Source organism: the organism of the source record quoted next, unplaced genomic scaffold (genome assembly GCF_019419815.1).
Source record: "Pyrus x bretschneideri cultivar Hongxiangsu unplaced genomic scaffold, Pyrus_bretschneideri_v1 Contig49, whole genome shotgun sequence".
Lineage (NCBI taxonomy): Eukaryota > Viridiplantae > Streptophyta > Magnoliopsida > Rosales > Rosaceae > Pyrus > Pyrus x bretschneideri.
The window spans coordinates 117,636-133,548 of NW_025999786.1; the positions used below are offsets into that span (position 1 = coordinate 117,636).

At 36.3% G+C, this 15,913-nt stretch overlaps 3 protein-coding genes, 1 long non-coding RNA gene and 1 pseudogene across 4 annotated transcripts; 4 read left to right on the top strand and 1 right to left on the bottom strand.

Moving 5' to 3' along the window:
- Positions 1-1,204: 1,204 nt before the first annotated feature.
- On the top strand, positions 1,205-4,201 carry LOC103967983 (pentatricopeptide repeat-containing protein At5g09450, mitochondrial-like; the record flags this gene model as incomplete). The annotated part of the gene is made up of 3 exons (XM_009381314.3): positions 1,205-1,531; positions 2,333-3,521; positions 3,932-4,201. Coding segments are annotated over 2 exons (1,236 nt in total), but the record flags the coding sequence as incomplete, so codon positions are not given.
- Positions 4,202-4,341: 140 nt separating this feature from the next.
- On the bottom strand, positions 4,342-5,407 carry LOC103967970 (annotated as a pseudogene).
- Positions 5,408-5,444: 37 nt separating this feature from the next.
- On the top strand, positions 5,445-6,461 carry LOC125470179 (auxin-induced protein 15A-like). The gene has a single exon (XM_048568814.1). The coding sequence runs from the start codon at positions 5,853-5,855 to the stop codon at positions 6,156-6,158; it is 306 nt and encodes a 101-aa protein (XP_048424771.1). The 5' UTR covers positions 5,445-5,852; the 3' UTR covers positions 6,159-6,461.
- Positions 6,462-9,065: 2,604 nt separating this feature from the next.
- Positions 9,066-9,693, top strand: LOC103967984 (auxin-induced protein 15A-like). Its single transcript, XM_009381315.3, has one exon. It carries the CDS (start codon positions 9,198-9,200, stop codon positions 9,501-9,503), a length of 306 nt encoding a protein of 101 aa, XP_009379590.2. The 5' UTR covers positions 9,066-9,197; the 3' UTR covers positions 9,504-9,693.
- Positions 9,694-14,759: 5,066 nt separating this feature from the next.
- On the top strand, positions 14,760-15,493 carry LOC125470180. The gene is made up of 2 exons (XR_007252425.1): positions 14,760-15,060; positions 15,203-15,493. It is a non-coding gene; the product is annotated as an uncharacterized LOC125470180 (long non-coding RNA).
- The last annotated feature ends 420 nt before the right edge of the window (positions 15,494-15,913 follow it).

A 15,913-nucleotide genomic window follows, 5' to 3' on the forward strand; every position in this document is an offset into this window, starting at 1 on the left:
TATGTTAATATCCATTGAACTAACTTTTGATGTCTTTGTTAACTATATCCTTGAGAAATATATAAGATGTTGGGAAATTTAGTGCGAATCTCACATATGTAATTATATGAGGGAAGCAAATTAGACTTTGGTGATAATTTTTAAAAGTGTTAGGTGAAAAGTCTTGGGGTAGTAAGATTTTTCTTCATGCATGTAAGGTTGTGTCGGATCAAAACGCCTATATACAGAGGTATGTCTGCAACCTTATTGCAACACACAAGATCAAAAGTGAAAGTAATAATACCAATATTTCTCCCCTCTTTTACCAGCATCTTCCTTTGTGTGATACATTGCACCCGTTCCACTTCTATCTCTAACAAAAATTATCTCTCTCTCACTTTTCCCTATTTATAACATAGGAGTCGTTTGCATTTTCTGTCTACAATGTTTTCATTTTTTAGCAAAAAATCAGATTATTAGTAGTATTATTTTTTGGTCAGCATGGAGGCCAAACCCCAAAAGACGAGAGATACTCTTGTCGACGAATTATCAAATGAAAAGTCTCTATTTGATGGATTATTCACTTCTGACTACATGGTAGTCGTTGATTAGTTAGCAACGTCACTTGAATTATGAATTAGTTATAAGAGAGAAATTCATCCATAAGAGACAAAAACCACATCAAAAGATTCCAGTGTGAATATTTCTGATACATACACTTTTCAAACACCTCCTAGGCTCCCTTATTTTATGAAATAATTTTGTACTTTTTTTATTTTGGCTTATAAATAAACTCGAAGCAGTGTTTGCTGCCTAAACTTATAACATAATGCAACCAAATTTGATATAATTCCTTTCAAAATTGGATGAATTGAATTCACTGTGACTGAATGTTTCCATCCGAGTCAATAGCAACCGCAAAAACAGCCGATCTGTTGTTTTGCATCTAAGATTGACTTGGATTGAATAACTCCGTATAGATGAAATGAATGTTGAATGAAGAAATAGATGTCAACTTGCATTAATGAAGGCTCATATGACAAAACCGAAATTCACTCAAATGGACCTTGTACATAAGTGAAGGTAGTACCAGTTTAATGTGAGGCCCAGCCTGGGAAGGCCCAAATATTCGGCAGAGCCGAGCCGAGCTGAGCTGACCGAGGAGGCCAAAAAGCGAAAGTTGAGTGTCAATCAGTCGTGCCCCCGAAGTTTGAGAGCTTCATGAGCAGAAACTAGAAAGTTGAGTGTCAATGGCGTCTCTCTATTGCTCTCTCTCAGACGGAGCAGCGGCGTCAGCAATGTTAGCGTTGTTGTTGGTGTTGGAAGATTTCTGTCGTCAGGAGGAGCAGGTGCTGTGAATACTGAGTTTGTCCAAGATTCTGAGGGAAGTGACGACCTCAAGAGCAGAGTGTTGAGGCTCAGGCAGCCCAAGCGAAGCACCACCAACGTCCTTCAGAGATGGGTCTCCGAAGGCAACCAAATTTCCATCAAGGACCTCCGCCAGATCTCTAAAGACCTCAGCAAGTCTCACCGTTACAAGCACGCCCTCGAGGTTGGACTCTGTTCTTGTTAGCATGTCGTGATTGCTGTTTAATCGATATGTTGTCAATATTTGATTCAGTTCAGCAATTGGGGTTTGATTTCTGATTAACGTAGACCTTTTGATGAGAACTTTATTGTGTTTGGTGGGCAAGAAAACGATGGAAAGTTGAAAAATTGGATTGTGACTCCCTAGTGTTGTTATCTCTTTGGAGTAGTTGCATAATCTTAGGGCTAATTAACTTTTTTCATTGCCACCTTGTTCATCTGCAGCAGAATACATGCTTTCTAGAATAGAATAGAACAGGACCAAGGAATGGTTAAATGAATAAGATTGCGCTGTAATAGATTGAATAAAATGCGAAAATTTGGTGGAAATGAGGATTTGCAAATTCCAATTGCAGAAATGAGTCAAACAAGGACCACATATCGATCAAACATTAATGATGTTGTTGATGAAATGTTCACACTCTATTGATAAAATCCCAAAATGTGATCATTTTAGGAATTGGGATTTGTAATTTCATCATTTCAGTCAATTCCCAATAAATATTACATTTACAATAGAAAGGGTTGGCTTTTTTCTTTTTTTCTTTTTACAGGGTTTAAATGATTTGGTGTAAATTTCTTAATCCAAGTATTATGTTAAGTCATAGGGTAAGCATGAGCATTGAAAAACGGATAGTAACTCTCCCGTTTAAATCCCTATAAGTTTTTCCAATGTAATCTTCATATGCCACTTTCAGTTCTCTGTTTCTATCATAATTTCTGAGTGTTCATTGGATTCTATTTTGTGATTTGTACAAGCTTGCAGATATCCGAGTGGATGGTCAGCCATAATGATTTGGAGTTATCGGATTCTGACTATGCAGTCCGCATTGTCTTGATGACCAAAGTTTTTGGCATCGATGCAGCAGAGCGCTACTTTGAAGGTCTACCTCTTACTGCAAAAACAAATGAGACATATACTGCTCTCCTCCACTCTTATGCTAGGGAAAATTTGACGGAAAAGGCTGAGAACCTCTATGAGAGAATAAAAGGATCTAACCTGTCCCTGAGTGCCCTTACATACAATGAGATTATGACTCTGTACATGTCAGTGGGGCAAGTTGAGAAGGTCTCTGTAGTTGTGGAAGATCTGAAACGGCACAAGGTTGAACCGGATATCTTTACATACAATCTTTGGATTAGTTCATGTGCTGCAACTCTAAAGATTGATCAGCTTCGACAGATTTTAGTTGAAATGAGACATGATCCTGGTTTTGGTGAAGGCTGGGAGAGATATATTAACCTGACAAATATATATGTTAGCGTTGGGCATCTTGTGAATGCAGAGTCCAACACTCTAGTAGTTGAAGCTGAGAAAGGAATCACACAAAAAGAATGGATTACATATGACTTTCTCATTATTCTTCATGCTGGTTTAGGAAATAAGGAAAGGATTGATCAGATATGGAAATCCTTGATAATGACTGGACAAAAGATGACAAGTAGAAACTATATTTGCATTCTTTCTTCATATCTAATGCTTGGGCAGTTAAAAGAAGTCGGAGAAGTTATTGATCGGTGGAAGCAATCAACTACTACAGAGTTTTCTATTACTGCCTGCAGTAGGGTTTTGCACGCTTTCACAGACATTGGGTTGACTGAAAAGGCCCACAACTTCAAGACAATTCTGATTCAAAAGAATTGTGATCCTTCAAATTCGTTAGAGTATAACTGAAAATCAGTTTTGGTGGAGGTAATGGAACATATATGTGACAATTTTATGATGTCTGGATTGTTTTGAAGAGGGAATAATTTAGAGTTCTTACAGGCTTCCATATATCAAATGACTGAATAATACGCCAGCATTCAGTGGGTTAATATTTCTGCTGTGTTGTTTCTAGGTTTAAGTCTCAAGTACTGTCTTATGGAAAATTAAGGTCTGTTTATCCTTCCCATCATTTGTTCCATTGCAAGTGCAGTGTACTCCGAGATCATCATACATCATTGCAAGTCAGGTAAGATCGATATGTTAACTATTATCCATATGATGATTTTAATACTCATATATACCTTAGAGATGTAAGCATTGTGTTATAGATTCTGGCAATTACCTGGACCACGAAATTAAATATGCCCGATGTTTATAGAACATGTAATAACAGCGGTTGAAAATTGTTTTTCATGGTAGTTACGAGTGAATTGATTGAAAAAGTTATCCACAAAAGTGAGTTAGTAGCACTTGAAGCATTCTAGAGTCATGTTTCGTCAACTTCATGATACTACAATTGTTGAAATTCTGTTCCCCCGTTTGTATTTTTACTTTTTAATTCATTCTATGATGGCATAGGAAGTAGAAGACTTTGCATCTAATACTTTTGGAACTTATGAAAATAGTTAATGGAACGCATCAACATATCATTTGTAGGTAACTCAAGGATGAAAAAAAGATGTCGTTACAAAAGTGACAACATGGAGTCGAAGCAAAAAGAGACTGCATGCTGTGTATGTTGTAAAACTGAGAAAATTTGAAGCATGTGTGATCGCATCGTTTGTAAGTTGTAACCATATTTGTTTGGCAGCTGATGTTTACTTTGACAACATCTTTTGTAAGTCACTCTACACCCGGGAACTCAAGACTCGTTCAACTTTGGTGAGATTTATGTCTATTCTGTCAGAGGTGTTAAGTTACCTCACACTACTCTAATTCCCCCTAACGAATTTCTCACTTCTCGTCCATCGGTCTTAGGGATGGTTTGGGGTTGAGGTGATTTTAAAAAAAACTGGTATGAAAAAAAGCTGGGAGAGTTTTTGGTGTTTGGTAAACACCCCAAATCAGTTTTTTTTCAAAGTTTCAAATGAAAAAAAGCTAAAAGGTGGAAGCTATAAAAGGCAGCTTCAAAAAATGGCTTATTGTGGAAGCTACCAATATTGCCCTCCTTTCTCCTTTCTCATTTCTCCTGATTCCTCTCAGGAGGGAGAACAACTTCGTGGCCAGACGACATGTACGGCGTGGCCAGAAATTTCAGAGGAGCTGCCTCCAGCGAGCCTGCAGTGCTGACGTCGCTCGGGTTGAGTGGTGATAATAGTTCGAGTCCCCCGATTCCATTGGTGGTGGGGCTGTCAAGAACAGCCTATTGAAGGAAAAATTGGTGGTCCACGAGCGCTATCATTGAGTATGATAGAATCAATTCTGCAGCCAATTTTATCCTCAGAGTGTGGATGATGAGCAAGAAGCCTTTCCACCTCAATCTTTTCATCTTCCTTCATCAGCTGCTCACCATCCATATACCTATCAGAGTGCAGAATCTCCTTGGCTAGCAAAACGACGAGCTCGATGTCGTTTAAAATCTCCCGTTCCTTTATCTTTCCACTTGCAGTAGTCAGGGTCGTCCCAGCAAGGGTAGTTCGGTGGCCCCTTCACGCATAGCCTCTCAGCGTGGACCTCTCTGCGGAGGACAATGGACTCTCCGGCTGAGTCGACTCGCTCGCCCCGTTGCACCATGCCCTGTCGCTCAGGATCGCAGGCCCAAGGCCCAGGCGTTGGTGGTGGACTCGCGCACAGAGGAAAGAAACTGTATGCAGCAGCAACGGGTTCAGAGTTGTTATTCGCGTCGTTGTCGTCATCTCATTGTTTGAGTGGCATCAATGTATGGTGGATCATGGTAGTGACTGTGCAGGTGTTTGGTTCTTAGGTTTCTGTAGATCACGGTGGAGGTTGTGAGGATTTCATGGTGGTGTGATGAAAAAATGAACGAAACATCTAGTATTATAAAAGGTCATTTCACACAGTCACAACTATTTTACATAAAAATTTACCAAACACTATCATACTGCTTTTTTTTTCAAAAACACTTTGACAAAAAAATTTACTAAACACTCTACTACTTTATTTTATAGTTGTTTATTCTCACAGCACAGCAGAAGTAGCTTTTTTTCAAAGTACCTTGATCAAAATTTGAAAAGGAGTAGGATTTTAATCAATGGAGTAGCAAAAGGAAGGATGAGAACCTAATTTCTCAAAAAATAAATGATGGAAAGAGAAATAGTTAATTTGATCCACATATTTTGCTTAAGGGGGCTTTAAGCACGGGAAGACAAAACCATGTGATCCCTCTTGAGCTCTTGTTCCCTTCTATACCCCATCCGGATCGCCTTCACCATATATTTTCTCCAATAGAGGATATTGTACAAGTCTCTTCAACTATATATACCGTATGAACTCATTGGTTAATGACCACCAAATTAAGTATACAACATCACGTCTAATTTTCCTTGTTTCACAAGTTCCTTGAGATGTTCCAGTTTATATAAACTCAATTACCAGTCTTCTCTCAAGATTCACAACAATGGGGTTCCGTCTTCCAGCTGTAATTCCTGCTGAGAAACTTCTTCGACGCTCTTTTTCAAATTCAAGTCAAGGAGCTTTGTATAATTTAGCAGATGTCCCAAAAGGTTATTTTCCAGTTTATGTTGGCGAGAGTGAGAAGCAGCGGTTCATTGTTCCTATATCCATCGTCAATCAGCCTTCATTTCAAGACTTGCTAAGTGAGGCTGAAGAAGAATTCGGATATGATCACCAAATGGGGGGTTTAACAATTCCCTGCAGACAAGATACCTTCATTGATCTCATTTCCCACTTGAGTGCATTGTGAGACTGGATATTTAATGGAGAACAATTACATCAACTGTGTGTTTGTTACAATTTTGTACACCAGACATATCCCCATCTTGTACAATTTTTTTTCGATCCAGGAGGAAGAAATATTGTCCCCCTGGAATCGATTATGTAAATGGAGACTCTAGTAATATTCATAGCTTCTTTACAATAAAGAAATATTGTCCCCCAAAAATCGATTATGTAAATGGAGACTGTAGTAATATTCATAGCTTCTTTACAATAAAGAATTATTGTCCCCCTGGAATAGGATTTTGTAAATGGATAAATTTCTTCTACAGATTCTCATAGTTAAGTTTTCAATAGAGCTCTTTGAATAGCTATTAGTATATTAATCTGCTAGATAGCAGTCAAATTTTTCAGTAGGAGTATTCTCCTTTATGTCCAATTGCGACTGCAATTTGTTAATACTTGAGGTGTATGATTGAACATGAAAATTTCCCATGACATTTAGAAATGTTAAAAACGTATAAAAGGCTCGTTGTTTCCAGCAGTCTTAAATCCTTCCCCCTAACCCTGCTTCCATTCGGTCTAGCCCACTCAAGGTACTTAGGGCCTGTTTGGGATTGAGGTGCTTAAAAAAAAAGCTACTATGAAAAAAAGCTATGAAAATTTTTGGTGTTTGGTAAACTTTGAAAAACAGCTTTGTTTCAAAGTTGAGGGTGAAAAAAAGCCCAAAACCAAGAGATGACAAGAAGCTACAATTTCCAGCTTCCAAAAGCAGCTTATTTTCACCCACACACGGGTGAACAGTGTCCATGTTTAATGAAATATACCATAACCCAAAACTGCCCTCGGCTTTCCCTTCACCGACGCTCTCGCCTTTCTCCAGAACTCTCTCGCGCACGCTCTTCACCTCAGAGCTCTCTCGCATAACCCGAACCTCAGGCTCTCTCTCGTTCTCTCGTTCTCTCGTTCCGTCGTTCCAAAAACTAGCGAACTCGTTCTCTCGTTCTCTCGTTCTCCAGGTTTCTCCAAGTAAGCTTCTCATTTATTTGTTTGGATTTTTCAAATTAGGGATGGGGAGATTAGGGAAAGAGGGGTGGGAAGAGCAAAGGGATGAGGGTATGGGTGTCGGGAAAAACAATTGGGGATGGAGGGTGGGGAAAAATTAATTGGGGAAGGGTGATATGGTTTGTGGAAAAAATTAATTGGGAAAAAATTAATTGGGGAAAAAATTAGGGTTTGTGGAGGAAACAAAAAAGGTCTGCTTCTGATTCTGATTTGGGTGTTTAGGTGTTTAGAGCACATAAATGACATGCACTTCTAATGGTCATGTTAATGGTATCCTCGCAAGGCTAGTGAGTGTAGCCGATAAAGACAACAATGGCATAATTGAGTATACAAGAACTCATTTACAACCTCGTTAGCCTTTCATTTGGAAATCTATTAGGAAGGTACACAAGAATTAGTAGCAATGGATGAATGCTCTGACTTGATTCATCAACGTGTTTCACATAGGATTAAGCATTGATTAGTACTGTTATTGATTAGGTGAGATCAAAGAATGTTACTTGTATGCAAATTAATTTACTCCCTGTGGTGATTAGTGATATTTCATGGCCAGTATAAAAAAAGAATTAAAGAAAGTGTAAATGACCGAGGGCAGAAGGAAAGTAGCATATTCTCAACTATATTTGCAGAACAAGTAATAAGTACAAATGTTTCAAGTTCATATTACCTGCTGGCCGTGGTGTCAATAAATTTGTATCTGTTGGGCTGGCCACTTTTATCCTCATCTCCCAAGGGTTTGAAATTGTATCTAATGAATTTATCAAAAGCCTCTTCCGTCGGAAGATGCAAAAATTGGAACCAAAAATTTGTCCGAGTTGGCAACTCGCTTTTGTACAAGCCGATAAATGAAGCCTACGTAACCTTCTTCTTATACACTGAAGCAAGAGGTGAAATCAAGGTATCTTCACCGCACAGGATTGTGATAGCACCCATGGGATGATCATACCCAAATTCTTCTTCAGTTCGACTTATCAAATCTTGGAATAAAGGTTAGTTCAAGCATGAGATTGGAATCACATATCGCTTAGCTTGTTTGGGCCCTCCCCAACATAGACTCAAAAAAGTCTTTAGGAACGTCCAAGGCCTTCGAAGGTACTCTGTTTCTCTTAGGAAAGAAAGATTTGAGATGATTAGGAGTTGGGAATTAGAAGAATCATGCTTTTAATTTGCTTCTTACTCTTATCATATGTATGTATAATTGTACTTATAGATAAATTGGCTTGTCAAAAGCCATTTGTTAACTAAAATCATTGGTGATAAGCCATCAGGATGGATGCAATGAAAAGACATCAGCTCAAGCAAAATCAGATGTCAGATTAAAACTAAAATAAACAATTGAAGCATTTTGGAAGGATAAATATAAGCCTAGAAAATCAGAGACATACTGAAGACAAGGCATTTTCTTCTTCAGCTGCCTAATTAAACATTCAAGTTTTTGTACCACTTGGTAACTAATTTGCTTTTTATTTCATGTCCAAACAGAAAAAAACTAAAAGGACCGATCTGTCAAACAATATCTCAAGTAGTTGATGTGAGTGGTCTTGAAGCAATTGATTTGGGATTTTTAAGAGACATATAGCATTGGATCAAAGTTCACATGGCTTGGTCTTCCTATTCATCACCAACACTCCTTGGTAGTGATTGAGACTTCATATATCTGCCTCCTAACAAACAAAAATATGTGACCGAAAGAGAAATTGTTAATTTGATCCGTATATTTTGCCTAAAGGATTGATGGGAAGACAGAACCATGTGATCCCTCATGAGCTATTGTTCCCTTCTATACCCCATCCGGATTGTCTACACCATATGTTTTCCTCAATACATAAGGATATTTTCCAAGACTTTTCAACTATATATACCATATGAATGCATAGGTTTATGACCACCAAAGTAAGTCTACAACTTCTCAGTATAAGTTTCCTTGTTCCGAAAACTCCTTGTGATCTTCTTCAAGTCTCTGTAAACTTGATTACAAGTCTTTACTCCCAAGATTTACAACATGGGGTTCCGTCTTCCAGCTGTGATTCCGGCTAAGAAACTTTTTCGGCGATCTTTTTCAAATTCAAGTCAAGGAGCGTCGTATAATTTATCAGATGTCCCTAAAGGTTGTTTTCCAGTTTATGTTGGTGAGAGTGAGAAGCAGCGGTTCGTTGTTCCTATATCATTCCTCAACCACCCTGCATTTCAAGACTTGCTGAGTGACGCTGAGGAGGAATTCGGATTTGATCACCCAATGGGCGGTCTAACAATTCCCTGCAGACAAGATGCCTTCCTTGATCTTATTTGTCGCTTGAAAGCATTGTGAGATTGGATAATGGAGAACGATTACATGAACTCGTCTCTGTGATTGTCACAATTTTGTGCAATGGAATATTTACACATTTTTTTCCGATTGAGGAGGGAGAATTATTCACCCCAGATCGGATTTGTATGTAAATGTAGACTTTAGCAATATTCATTGCTTCTTTACAATATAGAAAAACATTCCTTATCTACTTCTTGTTTATGTTCGTTCAAGTATCCACTATGTGATTAACCGTGATATCGTTTCTTGCGGTTGTATTCTGCAAATGAGCATCAAAGTGTTTCTATTCGGTCTGACGAATCAACTGATTTAAGTTTGCCTAAAGGGATTTGTCCAATTCTTGTTCGTAAATTGTTTTTTTTTCCTAAAATTAAAGTTTATACAGTTAGGAGAGAACAAATTATTATAATCGGATTAAGGTTTATTGTTAGGAGGGATTTGCCTTTACTGTCATCAACCCTAAGGGCGAGTTTGACATTGTCCTGCTTTTTTAAAAGAATAATGTTAGGCACATCAAATTTCTGCACCAAATGATGTGGAACCAATCAAATTTATATTTTGATTCAAGTTGAAATTTGATTAATAATTTTAATAAAATTTTATATAGTGTAGAATGTGCCACATCATCTGGTGCACAAATTTGGTGTATGTAGCCATTGACTCGATTTGGTTTGAGATTAGCTTTATTTTCCCTTTCCCACCTGAGACACCCTTACCATTTGCTACTGACACTTTGTGGAGTTTTTCATTTTTTTCAAAGTCATGTAAATGTGAAGAAATTTTATTTGTCATATAATATGTGGCTCTTGAGTCTATTATCTAGTAATCATGCACAAGACTACCACTTAAAGCAGCTGGGAAAGCTTTTAGTATACTTGGGATATCTTGAGACACCATGATCATAATTAGCTAGAAACCTTGCAAATTTACTCAGCAATGCAATTGGATTCTCAACTCCAAGCCCATATGCATTCTTGTGATCAACACCTATTTGTTTGCCTGGTAGATAGACAGCAAACTCATTGATCTCGTTTACTGGATTTGAGGTGAAGTCAAGCAAACCTTCACTTAAGGAAGAAGGAACAGCCATAGTTGCATGTTTTGCCTTGTACATGGATGTTTGCGAATTTCTCTGAGAACCCTTGTAGTCCTTCTGGAATTTTGGCTTGAGCTCAGGATGTAGAATCCAACATCTGTCAATAGGATGTCCACCACCATTGCAATGTTTGCACTTCAGATCAGACCTCTTACCCTTGTAGCTGCTATGATCAGAAAACTAGTGGTTTGAAACATATGCCCCAGATTCAGGCAAACTGTTATTTGTTTCAAGATTCATCACTTTCTTTTGAGTTTCTTCACACAAAATAAGCACAAGCACACACACTTGAGAATGAGGGCAACTCAGTGTTCATCAGAATGTGGCTGCAGAAATTTTCATAATATAAGCTGAGACCAGCCAAGAGTTGAAAGATCTTATATTCTTCAACTCTCTTCAGAAGAACAGGAGCATCAGCAGTGTGAAATCTATACACATCGAACTCATTCCACATACCTTTGATAACACCTAAGTGTTGAACAAATGACCTACTTTCTTGTTGCAAACCAACAATATCCTTTTAAGATGGAAGATTCAAGCATCGATGTTTTGATTACCATACATCTCATTGACATTCTTCTAGGGATGAAATGATGACTCTAAGTAGTTGAGGATCTCAACAAGCTTCCTCTCCATGGAGTTAAGGAGCCAAGACATGACAAGTTGATCCTTGCATAGCCATTTCTCATACAAGGGTGAAGGGATTACAGGTGCCTGGATGGTTCCATTAATGTAACCAAGCTTCGATCTTCCACCAAGAGCAAGTGTAACTGCTCGTGACCATGGAAGGTAGTTGAACCCATTTAGCAAAAAAGTTTTTGGTTGGGGCTAACTTAATTCCACTTTAGTAAAATTGAAGTGGGTGAAACACTAGAACTTTCAGCATCAAGACTAAAAGGATTTTCCTCAGTCATTTGAAAGAGCTAGAGGAAGATGAAGAGGTTGAAGAAGATATGCATAGACAGGCCACTAGGGTCACAACTCTTATACCATGTTGAATTTCAAGGTATGTATATTGATTGTAGTATGATTGACAAGTGTGAAGACTCCTATAGAGAGCCAAGAAAACTGGCTACAAAACCAATAGACAAAGAACATGCAATCCTTGTTTACAACAACTACAACAATCCCATGATTATGCCACTACTACAAAAGGGGGCTATAGCGTCGGAGGGTGGTGTCACTTTAATCTAATATAGTAGCGGATTAGGCAGTTGCGACACTAACAGAACATGACGTCGGATTTACTGTCGCTTATAAGCGTTATTAAATGTTTATGTCGCTTTTAAACCGACGTAAACATATATTTTAATAATTTTTAAATACTAGTGTCGCTTTTAAACCGACGTAAACATTATTTTAATAATTTTTAAATACTAGTGTCGCTTTTAAGCGACATAAAGTGTGTATATATATATATATATATTAAATTATATATATATTAAATTAAATTTTATATCCCTAAAAACTATAATAATTATATATATATATATATATTAAATTAAATTTTAAAAAATTGGTGATCATTGGATTGGCTTAAATATACATACGATTCAATTTCTTAAGTGTTATACATACAAAATAAATAAATTTAAATCTACTTAATATATATATACACACACACACACCATTGAACTTGATTGGATACGAATTCTATGAAACTAATTTCGACAGTTATAAACGAAAAATCACGATTTAACGGTTATTTTAACTCCGATTTTGATGATTTTTTACAGCTACACTCCTGACCCTATATGAATACAATGAATGGATTCGATCTTCAAATTAAAATATTTACACAAGTGGATACCACAAAATCTTATGTTATACTTAATGAAAGTATAAATAAACTCTAAGTGTTAGTCAATCTATTGTTTTGATGGGATACAAATTCTCGGAAACTAATTTCAACGATCCCAACCGTCAAACTTGTTTGCATATGCTTCGAGATCACATCAGCAAAAAATCACAAAAAACAAACATTCAGAGATCAAGTAACGGGACAAAGCTTTTCGACGGTTATAAACGAAAAATCACGATTTAACGGTTATTTTAACTCCGATTTTGATGATTTTTTACAGCTACATTCCTTGACCCTATATGAATAGAATGAATGAATTCGATCTTCAATTTAAAATATTTACACAAGTGGATACCACAAAATCTTATGTTATACTTAATGAAAGTATAAATAAACTCTAAGTGTTAGTCAATCTATTGTTTTGATGGGATACGAATTCTCCGAAACTAATTTCAACGATCCCAACCGTCAAACTTGTTTGCATATGCTTCGAGATCACGTCAGCAAAAAATCACAAAAAACAAACATTCAGAGATCAAGTAACGGGACAAAGCTTTTCGACGGTTATAAACAAAAAATCACGATTTAACGGTTATTTTAACTCCGATTTTGATGATTTTTTACAGCTACACTCCTTGACCCTATATGAATACAATGAATGAATTCGATCTTCAAATTAAAATATTTACACAAGTAGATACCACAAAATCTTATGTTATACTTAATGAAAGTATAAATAAACTCTAAGTATTAGTCAATCTATTGTTTTGATGGGATACGAATTCTCCGAAACTAATTTCAACGATCCCAACCGTCAAACTTGTTTGCATATGCTTCAAGATCACATCAGCAAAAAATCACAAAAAACAAACATTCAGAGATCAAGTAACGGGACAAAGCTTTTCGACGGTTATAAACGAAAAATCACGATTTAACGGTTATTTTAACTCCGATTTTGATGATTTTTTACAGCTACATTCCTTGACCCTATATGAATAGAATGAATGAATTCGATCTTCAATTTAAAATATTTACACAAGTGGATACCACAAAATCTTATGTTATACTTAATGAAAGTATAAATAAACTCTAAGTGTTAGTCAATCTATTGTTTTGATGGGATACGAATTCTCCGAAACTAATTTCAACGATCCCAACCGTCAAACTTGTTTGCATATGCTTCGAGATCACGTCAGCAAAAAATCACAAAAAACAAACATTCAGAGATCAAGTAACGGGACAAAGCTTTTCGACGGTTATAAACGAAAAATCACGATTTAACGGTTATTTTAACTCCGATTTTGATGATTTTTTACAGCTACACTCCTTGACCCTATATGAATACAATGAATGAATTCGATCTTCAAATTAAAATATTTACACAAGTAGATACCACAAAATCTTATGTTATACTTAATGAAAGTATAAATAAACTCTAAGTATTAGTCAATCTATTGTTTTGATGGGATACGAATTCTCCGAAACTAATTTCAACGATCCCAACCGTCAAACTTGTTTGCATATGCTTCAAGATCACATCAGCAAAAAATCACAAAAAACAAACATTCAGAGATCAAGTAACGGGACAATGCTTTTCGACGGTTATAAACGAAAAATCACGATTTAACGGTTATTTTAACTCCGATTTTGATGATTTTTTACAGCTACATTCCTTGACCCTATATGAATAGAATGAATGAATTCGATCTTCAATTTAAATTAGTTTTTTTAAATATTTTGAAACCCAGTGTCGCTTTTAAGCGACATATTGATTTAAATTAGTTTTTCGTTTTATAACCATCGAAAAGTTCCATAGAATTTGTATCCCATCAAGTTCAATGGTGTGTGTCTATATATATATATATATTTATTAAGTAGATTTAAATTTATTTATTTTGTATGTATAACACTTAAAGAAATTGAATGGTATGTATATTGAAACTGATCCAACGGTCACCAATTTTTAAAATTTAATTTAATATATATATATAATTATTATAGTTTTTAGGGGTATAAAATTGTTACATTAATATATATAATTATTATAGTATTTTTTAGGGTTATAAAATTAATATATATAAAATTATAGTATTTGAAATATTAGGCGGGAAATTTCCCGCTTGTTTGAATGGATGGAGAGACTTAGTGTCGGTTTTAACCGACGCTAGTGTCATTAAAGCGACGCTATGTGAATTTCAAAAAGTGTGTCAGAAGTTGGCGTCGGTTAAAAGCGACGCTAGTTTCATTAAAGCGACGCTAGTTTCATTAAAGCGACGCAAGTTTCATTAAAGCGACGCTATGTGAATTTCAAAAAGTGTCAGAAGTTTGTGTCGGTTTAAAGCGACGCTAGTTTCATTAAAGCGACGCGAGTTTCATTAAAGCGACGCTATGTGAATTTCAAAAAAAGTGTCAGACGTTTGCGTCGGTTTTAACAGACGCAAACTAAGTACCCATATTTAAACCCCTCTCTTTCCCATTTCAACCGTGCTTTCATTTCTCCCCCAATTTCAGACTTTCTTCTTCTCCTTCCCCATTTCATCTGTGCGTCCCCTTCTTCCTCCTTTTCATTTTTTCCTCAACTCCTTCCCCGTTTGCTTTGGATCACCAGTTTGAAGATCAACATTCTGAAGAACTCCAATTCGAGGAGGAAGAGCTTGAAGGTGGTTCATTTTTAAATTATTATGATTATTAATTTTAGTTTCTATTTTGTATTCTAAATAGTTTTATGCTTAAATTGAAAATTTATTTTTGTTTCTTGGTTTTTAATTGTTTTTTTTGTATTTATGCATGTTGGATCTGAAGAGCAAGGACACTGGAAATCGCAGATCCATAATTTTTTAAAGGTATAAAACCTGAGTTTAATCTATAGAGATTAGAGCCTTAATGTTGAAGTAGTAAAGTATTGGAGCACTGATCTGATGGCAAGCATGGCAGCATGGAGTTGCTAGTATTATATATGGCACTATGGAGCTACAAAATATGTGGTCTTCGACAAAGGCAAGCACAGGAAAGCATGGAGGATGAATTTTTGTAAATTATATGGAATGTTAGATGTAAAACATTTGTATATTATGGCACTATTTTTCTTTTGAATTATTTTTATTATTGTTTGTTTTGGCCTAAAATTGAAATTTATTATTTCGATTATATAATTTTTTTGAGTTATAATTATTTGAGAACGAATACAGAAACAGATTTCGACTTTTTTTTTAATTATTATTATCAAAGGTGGTGTCGCTTTAAATCGTCACTAGTTTGCATATTTTATTTATTTAATTGTTCTCTAACGTCGCTTTAAACCGTCACTAGTTTGCATATTTTATTTAGTTAATTGTTGACTAGCGTCGCTTTAAACCGACGTTAACATCAGCGTCGCTTTAAACCGACGCTGCGTAGTGGCGGATTAAGCGAACAAAGCGACGCTGAAGCCCTTTAGTGACGGTAGCAATGGCGTCGCTATTCCAATCCGACATTGCAGTGTTTTATGTCGGATTTTTGCCAAATTTCCGACAG

Coding starts and splice junctions, on each gene's coding strand:
- LOC103967984 (XM_009381315.3), top strand. CDS start 9,198: ATGGGGTTCCGTCTTCCAGCTGTGATTCCGGCTAAGAAACTTTTTCGG.
- LOC125470179 (XM_048568814.1), top strand. CDS start 5,853: ATGGGGTTCCGTCTTCCAGCTGTAATTCCTGCTGAGAAACTTCTTCGA.